At 35.1% G+C, this 11,849-nt stretch overlaps 2 protein-coding genes across 2 annotated transcripts; one reads left to right on the top strand and one right to left on the bottom strand.

Annotated features, from left to right (window-relative positions):
* Window positions 1-340: 340 nt before the first annotated feature.
* LOC21386107 (photosystem I chlorophyll a/b-binding protein 6, chloroplastic) lies at window positions 341-2,299 on the bottom strand. Its single transcript, XM_024167390.1, has 5 exons — window positions 2,056-2,299; window positions 1,741-1,908; window positions 1,568-1,605; window positions 768-1,285; window positions 341-531 (listed from the first exon to the last, which is right to left on the bottom strand). The coding sequence occupies exons 1-5, from the start codon at window positions 2,100-2,102 to the stop codon at window positions 514-516; spliced, it is 789 nt and encodes a 262-aa protein (XP_024023158.1). The 5' UTR covers window positions 2,103-2,299; the 3' UTR covers window positions 341-513.
* Window positions 2,300-5,181: 2,882 nt separating this feature from the next.
* Window positions 5,182-10,628, top strand: LOC21386106 (probable polygalacturonase). The gene is made up of 5 exons (XM_010100795.2): window positions 5,182-5,993; window positions 7,621-7,741; window positions 8,650-8,898; window positions 9,081-9,234; window positions 9,818-10,628. The coding sequence occupies exons 1-5, from the start codon at window positions 5,559-5,561 to the stop codon at window positions 10,341-10,343; spliced, it is 1,485 nt and encodes a 494-aa protein (XP_010099097.1). The 5' UTR covers window positions 5,182-5,558; the 3' UTR covers window positions 10,344-10,628.
* The last annotated feature ends 1,221 nt before the right edge of the window (window positions 10,629-11,849 follow it).

Genomic DNA, 11,849 nt, shown 5'->3' with positions numbered 1-11,849 from the left:
TGCAGGGCTGATTGTGGGTGACATTTTCTTTCTATTTCTGAGTGCTGCGTGGCGGTTCTTGTTGTTATTTCGCGGTGTCGCAAATGACAATATGCTGCAATGTAACTTTATTTCTACTCAAAATCTATTCTTGGTAAGATTAAAATCGCCCTCGGGGGAAATAGAGTCCTCAAATTTAACGTGTATGTGATTTCCAACACAAGATTCAAATTCAATACAAGGCGTGAGACTCGAGAGAGTGAAACTGGCTGGCGAGATTAATTTTGTTGGTTGACTGGTTGCGTGTCATGGTTTCATATTTCAATCGGAATTTGAATTTGAGATTAAAGGAACCAAGAAGTGCAAAGAGAAATACTTGACTTCTTTGTATTTACAACTGCTCTGCTTTGATTAAAAAGAATGGAAAGAAGTTAATTATATGAAGCACATACATAGAGCCTAGAGGCAAGCGGATTTGCTGTGGCAACATTTTCAACGTCTTCTTCTACGTTTCCATTCTGTAGTCTACAACGTTTACTGTGAAGTAAAAGCCTGCACATATGAATTACATTGTAACCAATCGTCTCACATAAAAAAGTACAAATACAATGTTATAGGAGAATTTAAGAGTAAGATGCCAAAAAAGGATAACTAGTGAACATCTCTAAATCATTCAAATTTTTATGAGATTCAGTTAATAAATAATGTGTATTTCTTGTGTCGAATTACTTTTCATGCAAATCTAACGTTCAGAAATATGTTTCAAAATATTGAGTAAATTGCCTTACCGAAAAAATGTTGCGGTGACCAGGATCCGCAAGGTGAGCAAATAGATTATCAATGGGGTCATTATTCCCAGTATAAATAGCTTGGAACCAAAATCCCACAAAAGCCAGCATTGCAAGACGGCCATTCTTGATCTCCTTTGTCCTCAGCACCATCACAGGCTCCGGAGACCCCCTTCCCCACATAAACGGGTCAAACCACAGCCCACCCGGGTACCCCACATCGGGCTTTGGGTTCGTCTTGTGGGGCAATTTGGGCTCAATGTCCACACATCCCGGGTTTATCATGTCGGCCCATCTTCGGCCCTCAACCCAGCCCATTAGCGCCAGTTGCACCACAAACAAGGTTGTGTGGTCTGCAAAGTACTCTCTAGCACCAGCGTTATACCAATTGAAGTCGTCTATGAATCCTAGCCTCTCAAGCCATTCTGGAATCAGGATTCCCGATACTGCTAGCATTGCCCACCTTCCGTGTATCAACTCAGCTTGTGCAAACCATTTAAGCAATTCTGGGTCAGATCCTACATACACACCAAAATTTACCACCATATGTTAGTTCCAAAGAAACCACTTTCTTAACACTAGTCTAGTACTTTGACTTCTGAACATGATATAAATAGAAGACTTAAAATCTGTTAGTAACGTCTTAGGTACCAAATTGTTTATGTGACCATATGCTTGTTAGTATTGAAGTAATTAAACAAGATATGCATAACCAACTCATATACCATTTAACAATTTTGATTGAATAAGTGAAATTGGTGAATGATTTTAAGGTATTTATCATTATTCATAATATGTACCTAATCCAAGAGGGTCAAAGCCAAAGTCCCCGGGAAGGCTACAAAACCAACAAGAAAAAAAAAAAAAAAAAAAAGAAGAAGTCAAATTTCTATAAATAATTAAAACAAAAATGTTAGTAAATAGGGGGTAAATTGCGAAAGAAGAGATTTATGAGAGAGTAGTGAATTGTGACCTGCCATCTAGCCATTCAGGAGGTGAACTACCAGGGAACCATAGTGGTCTATCCGGAGGGAGTGGCTCACAAACAGTTGAAACCCCTTTTGTTGCATTAACCCGAGTTTTTCCCAACAAGGAGCATTTTGAGATTTTTCCAGAGGAATTAAGCTTCAACGGCAATTCCCTGATCATTCCAAACAGAAATTATATATATATTTATATGTATGCATGTATATATATATATATATATGTATATGAGCAAGCATGTATGATTAATTAAGAAGTTCGTTTGTGGCTAACTGAATGTTAAGTTAAAAAGTAAATATTGGACCTGTTTGGGACGCTTGAAAGTGCAGTGGAAGCGATGGACAATGCCATGTTGGGAGGCAAATGGCAACGAATGATTCTTTCTTCCCAAATTTGAAAGCTTTCCACAAGGCTTTTTCTTGATTAGTTTAGTTTTTTTTCAACGGTTTATCTACTCCCAGGAAAATGGATAGTTCATGATAGGGTGTGATGTGATGTGGCACAACAAGGAAAGAATAACAAATGGTGGCTTCAGCTTGGCGAGCGCTTTTGGATATGAGCTTACAGGCCCATACCTTGGAACTTTTTTTTTTTTGGGTAGCTCTAATGGTTTTTGGACCCGGGTCATGGCACCCGCGGGTCGAGCCGCGTCATATTGACCTTGCTTGCCTTTGACTTTGACCATAAGTCCATAACAAAAAGATTAAAGGAATTCATTCGGTGAATTAGATAAAACACTGTAATAAAAATATTTGAGTTGTTATTCTAGGTGTGAAAAGAATATACTCAAAGTGTTTGAATATAGCATTTTTATATTTAAATAAATAAATAAGTTTAATTTATAGAACTTTTTATGGTGGGAACTGTTATTTTACCTTACAGATAGGAGTTGTTGTTTTAATTGTTGAATTAATTTTTCAACAGATTTATGTGTAGAAGTAATTTTGTGTCACGCGCTTTGTCAAAAATGTATCAAACAGTTAAAACCACAGTTCTTACCAGTAAAATAAAACAACAGTTCTTATGCCATAAGAATTCTCTTAATCAATACATAAAAATAATACAAGCAAATAAGTTCTACCTAGTTGAATTTACACAAAATTCATCATTTGGTCCGACTTTACTTGACCTTGGAACTTGGCTGTTTATGCATATGGTAAACATAAATGAAAATGTTATGGAAATATGTGCAGTGGTTTATTCAAGAAGTCCATTACCACTAGCCTAGAGGAATTGTGGAAACACATTGGTTGAAGGCTGAAGGGGAAAGACAAAGGATTAAAGAGTTTGGCTATAATTCTGTATTTATTATGGAGGTTTAAAAGATGCGAGTTTGGTGGGTATAGCTAATCCACTGTTTTCTTGTAGCGACTATAATATGGATAGATTTTAACACTTTACCAGTTTTCCTACTTGATGTCTTCTGCGGTATTACTTCTCTCTGCCGCAAAATAAACTTCTATTTTTTTTAGCTTATAAATAAGGGACGGAAGTTTCTCTAATAGGTCAGTCCAATAAGTAGTGTACCGTTGAATCAGGTAAAAATTGTATTAGATTAAAAAAAATATGTAAAACAGATAATATTTAACACAAATTTGATGCTAAAAATAAAGAACTACCGGTAATTCGTGTTTCTGATCTTATCAGAGAAGTTTCTAACAATAAACTTCTGTTTTGCTTTATATCTCCTGTTGTTGAAAATACATAACTAATCTTTAGAGAACCTGTTTATTAAAAAAAATAATATAAATCCATTGATGAGGAGCTCTTCAGCCAACAAAAGAAAAAATCCATAGAGACTAGAAACCCTAACAAATTATAATCTGAAATAATTATTCGTAACTATCTTAAAACCATGCATTCAGCAATTGGAATAGCTCGTGTTCAATAATATCTGATGAAGCTAATAAATTCCGAAAGATACATAGTGGACCCATCAAAACGGCAATGTTTTTTTTGAGTGACACCAAAAGCAAACTTTAATGCAAACTGAAGTATATGTTTTTCACTTTCCAGTTTCTTTATCCCCAATTTATTAATTAGTCTCTTCTTCTCTTTCTTAGTTAAATATTCATCACTGATAAAAAAAAATTATCATAAATTCATAGTACTTAAACGAACTGAAGCAAAGTGGCATTTTTATTTATCCGTTTTGTTTGTTTGTTGCTACTATGTTTTATTTTATTCCTTTTCTAAAATATTTTCTTGAATTTTTACGATTGAGGTTTGTAGTAAAGAGTCGTTAAAAAACAAAAAACAAAAAAAACAAAAAAAAAAACAAGAGAGAGAGAGAGAGAGAGAGAGAGAGAGATTTACATAAATGTATCCTATTCCTTCTTAGAAAATATAGCATCTATTTTGTACCACAACAAATCTATACCGTGATATTTAAAGCGTGTAAAAAGTTAATGCGTATCTTGTAACGGTCAATGTTTATTTTTTACTAATTTAAGCATAAAGTACCCCCCAAATAAAAATAAGAAAAATAAATCGATCTTTCTAAAACCAAAATAATTAAATAAGAAATGTGAAGAAAAAAAAAAACTTGTAGTTGTAGTAAAAATGTATGGGGGTGTATGACTTGAGATTAATCTTTTTGTTTTTTATAGTTTTTTTTTCTCTTTTAAGAATATTTTTGTCTTGTTAATAATCAAAACTAAGCATTGACTTGAGCTCGCTCAATATATGAATTTGTTACACACTTATAATATTATTTTATATGTTTGACAAGATAAAAGACTAAAAGCTATGTCTTCTAAATAAATTTAAAATACAACGTACATTTATAAAACTTTTTATAAGAAAAAAAAAGATAAGAAAAAGATAACACTAGTGTCGCGTATAAAAATGAAAAAAATAGACAGGTGACTAAAAAGCAGTAAGATTAAGTATAAATTGGTAATATAAAAGCTAGTATTATTATCACTTGTATCATTTAAATTTGAAAATCATTTTCAGTTTATTTTAAATTTTGAAACTTTTGCTTTACGCTCTAAATTTTAGTTTAGTTCCATTTAAGTCTTTTTGTAAAAATTTCTTTTAAATACATACTTAAAAAAAATTTAAAATGTGATCATGTAATTTTTATCTGTTTTACTTTTTTAATATGTTTTTAACAAGAATTTCAACTATAAGAGTTAAATGAAAATAATTTAAAATTTAAAAGATAAAGCGAGTTTTTAAAATTTGAAAGCAACTAAAAACGATTTAAAATTTCAGGAACACCGATATATAATAATGCTAAAATAAGGGTTCGTTCAGTTTGTTAATTCGAGTTGAGATTTAATATTGTGTGAGTGCTTTTTACTATAGTAAAAAAATTAAATGTGATTATTTCTAAGAGTTTTTTATTATAATAAAACTCGAATCGCCTGAATCTCTATAAATATCTCCCCAGTACTATATCTCCCTTTGTACGTGGCAACTCCTGACTCAAATAGCATGGTATTTCCACGAGACGCTCCGTCACTCTAACCTGTTACTCCATCACAGTCCCAGACCAGAAATCAAGAAAAACTCCCCGATCTCCATCTTTCAAACCTTTTTCATTCGGAACAAGAGAAAGAGCCTTACCTTAAAATGCACTCAATTTTTCGTCACTAACCATAAAGTCCACCCGACTCTGATCACTAACATCTCACCCAACCCAATTCCATTTTCTCCCCCAACAACTCCCTTCCATAATAATATTTCTTCTCCCATCAAAAACAGATCCCCAATTCGCAACGGAGTTTCGAAACGTTTCCCCCACCAAGAATAGAACATCCTCCATTCGCGACGGAGTTCGAAACGTTTCGCTTGCCCATCATGGTGGAGACCTCACCGGTGGGGCGGTTCCACCACTACCAGAGGCTGGACCTCCGGCGGTGGGTCCCTTCCTTCGTGTCCTCGCACAGGGTCCTCTTCACGGCGCTCTGGGTCGTCGCGTTCCTCTCCGTTTTCGTGTGGCAGAGGAATATAATTGATGGGTTTTCGATCTTCGGCGGTCGGTCCGTGGCGGCGAAGCCCATGCCGAGGATGAGACCCGTGGCCTTCAATTTGACGGATTTTGGGGCGGTGGGCGATGGGGTTACGGCGAACACCAAGGCGTTTGAGAGAGCCATTTTGGCCATTTCTAAGTTGGGCAAGAAAGGTGGAGCTCAGCTCAATGTCCCTCCCGGTCGTTGGCTCACCGCTCCGTTTAATCTCACCAGTCACATGACGCTTTTCCTTGCTGAGGATGCTGAAATTCTTGGAATTCAGGTGGGTTTTCTTTTTTTTTTCCTTTATAAATTATGTATTCAAGCTAATTCAGTTCGGTTGAATTTTTAGCTTTTATTCTAATTAGGAATGCTTTGATTAATCCTTATGTTTGCTTTGTTATAGTTTTATGGTAATTCAGTTCTGTTAAATACCATGATATCAGTTTAACTTCCTGAGGTGATAATGGGGATATTATAGTCTAAAAGTCTTCAATGAATAGTGAATTCTTTAAGAATGAGCTTTAAGTTCATTTTATTAGCACATCAAACTCCATGTTTTTGTGGTAGTGAACACAAAAGTAGGATGTGATTTTCACGTGAAAGGAGTTTGTCCACCGATATAAACGTTTTGGTGATCATTATCCATTACTTTGGGTCTTGATATTGTTGCATCTGGCACGAGATGATAAAGAGAGAGGTTTGTCTATCTAGTAACAATCAAGTTTCAAACGTGTCCAATATTCATCCAGTTTTCCTTGTATAAAGATTTTAAACCATGCACTTGTTTACCAGACCGTAAAGGAATGTAATGAATAAGGTAATGAGTTTGAAAAGGAAAGCAAAGCAGTAAGAATGAGGTTCGTTGATTCCCTTTATAGTGTCTACTTGTCTATTAGATGGTGTAATGAAAAACAATCTGATTCCCTTCTAGTATTTACTAAACTTAGGAATAGTAATCTTCTCAATGCAATAAATAAAATGTCCTTTTACGCAATTAAATAATACTAGCTAATTTTAACTTATAACATGGGAACTTAGAGCCGTGCTAGCTATTTTATGTTCTTAGCTAAAATGGCTAATGATTTAGCTTTTCTTTAGCTTTTCTCCACTCCAACCATTAGCTAAATGGTTAGCTATTTTAGAGAAAGCCTTCCCCACTAGCTAAATATAGCTAGCATGGAGTGGCTAGCTATTTCATTTTTTGTATTATTTTATTCTTTCAACTATAATAAATGCAAAGACTCATTTCTAAATTTAATAAAATTATTTATATTTTGAATTCAATAATTATTAAAATAATATATATTTAGCTAAAATAGAGAGTATGGTTGGAGTGCCTTATCAAAAAGTTGCTAGATAAAATAATTTAGCTAAAATTTAGAGAGTTCCCTTCGAGATGCTCTTATTAAGGGTATATGAGTAAACTTGGCATTCATTTCCTTTAATGGGGAATCAATACGAAGGGTTTGCAAGAATTAGCATTCTCTTCCCTTGATACTTACATTGTGTAGGGTCCGCTAAAATCTTGTTATTGATTTGTAAGTGAACACATGATTAGATGATAAAGGGGCTCACTCCTCCTTTTCCTTTTCCCTTTAATACGAAGTAAACACCCATTATATGTGGGAAACTGGTAAAAATGTGTAATATCTGACAAATTCCTGTGGATTGAGATATGTGACGTATGTTTTAAAAACTCCTTGGCATGCTTTTTAACAATATTATGCACAATTGCTGGAACTGCAAGTTTGGATCCACAGTTGAGTAAATAATTTCGTCGCACATTGCCGATGTAAAAGTTTCGAATATTAGTTTCTTCATTCCAGTCACCGCTTTCTCTCTTGCAAAGTCTCCTATTTGATTTGTTATTGCAGATTCTAAATGTTAATGTACATGGTATGTAACAGGATGAGAAGTATTGGACATTAATGCCTCCATTGCCTTCATATGGGTATGGGAGAGAGCATCCTGGGCCTCGGTATGGGAGTTTGATTCACGGCCAAAATCTCAAAGACGTTGTTATTACGGGTAATGTAAACTCATCCTTTTCCTGTTGAGTTGACTTTATATCTACTTTTGGTTCCTAGCAAATGAGTTAACTTAGAAGCTAATTGCATTGTCATCTTAGCTGTAGACATCAGGGATTCTGAGGTGTTATTGCGAGTCCAATGGGCTGCTCTTTCTCTTTTTTTTTTGTTTTTTTTTTGGGTAAATGTGGAAGTTACAGGTTTAGATGTTACAATGTGATTATGGCCTTGGCCTGGAAGTTGCAAAATTTTCGGAATGTAATTCCAGCTTACTAATTTGTGCTTTTGAATAGGGGCCACCAATTGGATCTTGCACAAGATCACTTTTTAGAGTGAAGTGTGGCAAGTACCTGCATCTAATGACCCATGATTGCATAGTCCCGTACGAAAGGGAACTTAATGATTGGATTAAATTGTAAATTGTAATTTTGAAGATATTTATTTCGAAGACAATGGAGAATGAAAAGGTAAATAATAATTTAAAAATATATATGATATTATATATATAGGAGTCACTTGCAGTTGCTTTGCCTTGACGGCAGAAAAATATGTGGTTTACGGAAAAGTATTAAAAAGGTTATGAAGATAATTGGTCCGAACTTGTTTTGCTTAGTTCTCACGCTCCCCGTCACCCCCAATTTCCAATGCCACAATGAGGAAGGGGGAAAATAATTGCCATCTTTCTTCTGTGTATACCTTATGTTCCGTCATTCCCTGGCTGTATACTTGTTTGTTAGCAACTAGTCATGCCTGTAAATCTTGTTTTTAAAGATCATTTACGAAGGTGGGCAAGTCAGTTCATTTGTCCTACCATATCATGCTTAGAATCCAGTCGACCATTTTGTCTTCTCTGTGACTCTTTGATTTGTGAGTTCTTCTGATTATACTTGTGTATTCACTGCCCAACAGGGCATAATGGTACCATAAATGGGCAGGGTCAAACGTGGTGGAAGAAGTATCGCCAGAAGCTTCTCAACCACACTCGGGGCCCACTTGTCCAGATCATGTGGTCAAGTGACATTGTGATCACTAATATCACTTTACGTGATTCTCCATTTTGGACACTTCATCCTTATGACTGCAAGAATGTTACCATCAGAAATGTCACTATTTTGGCCCCCGTATATGAAGCTCCAAATACTGATGGAATTGATCCCGGTAAGCTAGTTTCTGCTAAGTTCTCCAGAGTTACGTGTTGCATTATGTTGGCATTCTCATCTTCTTCATTGTTCTGTTTGACATTGGCTTAGTCTGTAAATTGCAACCGAATGAACAGGCTAGGCAGATAAATATCCGTTATATATGAGAACTAATTAGCTTCAATTTTACATGGAAAACAGATTCTTGCGAGGATATGGTGATCGAGGACTGTTACATTAGTGTTGGAGATGATGCGATCGCGATTAAGAGTGGCTGGGATCAGTATGGAATTGCTTACGGACGACCTTCAACAAACATACTCATCAGGAATCTTGTTGTTCGCTCTATGGTCAGGTGAGCCTCACACATGCCCTCGTTCTATCTCTGTTCATCTATGGTTTGCAAAATATCTGAGGGATTCATAACTTAGTTATTGGCCAATATACTGGTTATAATCTTTTTTTTGTTTTATAAAATTATATTTGTAAAGTCAATTTAGGTAAATATATGACAGTTCTGTTTCTTACATTTTGAGACGTATTGCATTTGCATCTGATATATTCTTCCTAAACGGTTTGAGTTTCTATTTCTTCAAGAACAAGTTTTTCAACCGTTGGTTAAGCTGGCAAAGCTCGACGTAGGATGATATTTTTCTTTTTTGCTACTCACGTAGGATGAGATTTTGATATAGACTTGATATGATGCCAAATCCAGACCTAAAGAAAAATGAGAAGCAAGATAAGAATAAGAAGTGTAGCAAACGTTCTGAATGGGAAATGAAGAAAGACCCACCCCACTTCAGCAATCTTGAGTGGAACTCTCTCTGGCATTTTATCTTCATTAGCCCATGTTTTTTTCGCATCTCCTAATTTGCTTCAAACTAGTTTCATATCTATAACGTGAATAATGCTGATCCACCTTGGCTGAAATGCAACAGTGCGGGCGTATCAATAGGCAGCGAGATGTCTGGTGGGGTTTCAAACGTCACCGTCGAGAACCTCCTTGTTTGGAGCTCAAGGCGTGCCGTCCGGATAAAGACCGCCCCAGGAAGAGGCGGATATGTCCGCCACATAACCTACCGAAACCTAACGTTTGACAGCGTGCGTGTCGGCATTGTTATCAAGACAGACTACAACGAACACCCAGACGAGGACTACGACAGGAAGGCTCTTCCAATCCTTGAGGACATAAGCTTCACAGGCATCCATGGACAGGGAGTTCGAGTCCCTGTCCGCATACACGGCAGCGAAGATATCCCGGTGAGAAATGTGACTTTCCGGGACATGTCGGTAGGGATAACGTACAAGAAGAAGCATATCTTCCAATGCGCCTTCGTGGAAGGCCGCGTAATAGGGACCATCTTCCCTGCCCCTTGTGAGAATCTTGATAGATACAATGAGCAAGAACGCTTGGTTAAGCACTCTGCTTCACAGAACGCCACAGACATAGATTATGATTTCTGATTTGGCAACGTTGCGGCATATAAGCAGTTTTTTTTTTTGACAATTTGTGTTGAGTATTTTACTCACTCCATTTTTCAGATTTTTTTTAATATGATGTATATAGTTTTTTCATTATTATTATTATTTTTGTTCTTTAAACAATTCGTGGAAACGTCTCGTTTCATTTTCGTAGACCATGCATCACTTTTTTTCCCCCCCTTTTTTTAATGGATATCCAGTCTTCTCAGTTTCTGCTTCACTTAGTCGGACAAAGAAAATTTTGTTTGAATAAAAGAAGAAAATAATTACGCGACAAGTGTGTCATTGTGTCAATATGATTTATTTTATTTTATTCCTCAAGTTGCGACTGTCCATTTATATTCTAAAGAGTAATAATGATACAAGGAGAAAATGATGGCCTTCTAAAATAAAAGCTTAATAAAGATGAATTAAATTGGTCTTCATATTCAACATCTCTTTCAAACGGGGCTATGTGTGTGATTAACAGTTTTGAACGTCTATTAAGATTATTTGGAATAAAAAATAAAAAATTAATACGAGTGATTCTAAGACACAGCTGAAAATTGAAATAGTGTCTTCTAAAGAAATGATGTGTTGAACGCATGATCATAAGCTACTGTCACGGGCTTCGGAACAAAGGATCGTCATTAGGAAAGAGACGAAAATTGTTACCTCGGGTTCTTAAAAAAAGAGTTTATGTGATAGGACCAGAAAAAATAAATTATCAGTAATTTTTTACTTTTTAATCGTTAGATTTGTATCATAAATTTTTCGTTTTACATATTTTTTCAATCTAATATGATATTAAATAGATCTAATAGTTAAAAACTAACTCTACCAATACAGAAGCCTACCAGAAAAAATCCCCTTAAAAAAAATTAGCCGATTTTAATATTTTGTGGAAAAAAATCAAACAACAATTTGAAGAAGGAAAAATCTTCCTACCAGTTTAGAGCTTATAGTGAGAATGATTTTAAAATAAGAAAATTATTGTTTTCTTCTATGATATTTCTTTGTTGTTTTATTCTTCATTTTGTTTCGTTTGCTTTTCGTTTTTTTTTTTATGCCTTTTATGATTTAAGGGACTTTCTCCGAAAGTCTATTTAAAAATAGACTATTAATAATCTCTTACTTTTCAGCCATTATATCTGTATTAAAATTTATCTGTTCTGTGTATTTTTTTAATATATGATTCGATCAGATCCAACGATTAAAAATTAAGACTACCGATAAAACGGACTACAAGAGAAACTCTCATATTTTACTTTTGTTCCTTCTTTTTACTAAAGTTTTTGCTTGCTTAAAAAAAAGAAAAAAAAAAAAAAAGAAGGAAAAAAGATAGTCCTCACCAAAACCATGGTAAGCGGTGCAAAATTGCGTAGAAAACAGCCTCTATAGTTGGGTGGACCATATACAGACGTGGGAAGAGAATGTATTCGGCAGTTTGATGATGAAATTGAATCCCAACCAAATGTAACATTTTATTTTTTTATGTGGCAAATCTTT

This window comes from Morus notabilis, unplaced genomic scaffold, assembly GCF_000414095.1.
Source record: "Morus notabilis unplaced genomic scaffold, ASM41409v2 Scaffold260, whole genome shotgun sequence".
Taxonomy (NCBI): domain Eukaryota; kingdom Viridiplantae; phylum Streptophyta; class Magnoliopsida; order Rosales; family Moraceae; genus Morus; species Morus notabilis.
Note: the sequence above shows the minus strand (reverse complement) of the source record. Positions and strands in the feature narration are given on the sequence as shown.

Bases quoted from the DNA above. Each gene is read 5' to 3' on its own strand.
- LOC21386107 (XM_024167390.1), bottom strand. From the start codon at position 2,102: ATGGCATTGTCCATCGCTTCCACTGCACTTTCAAGCGTCCCAAACAG. The intron at 1,909-2,055 runs GTCCAATATTTA...TGGAATGATCAG, and splicing joins CTTTCAAGCGTCCCAAACAG to GGAATTGCCGTTGAAGCTTA. The intron at 1,606-1,740 runs GTCACAATTCAC...TTGGTTTTGTAG, and splicing joins CCTGAATGGCTAGATGGCAG to CCTTCCCGGGGACTTTGGCT.
- LOC21386106 (XM_010100795.2), top strand. From the start codon at position 5,559: ATGGTGGAGACCTCACCGGTGGGGCGGTTCCACCACTACCAGAGGCTG. The intron at 5,994-7,620 runs GTGGGTTTTCTT...GGTATGTAACAG, and splicing joins CTGAAATTCTTGGAATTCAG to GATGAGAAGTATTGGACATT. The intron at 7,742-8,649 runs GTAATGTAAACT...ACTGCCCAACAG, and splicing joins CAAAGACGTTGTTATTACGG to GGCATAATGGTACCATAAAT.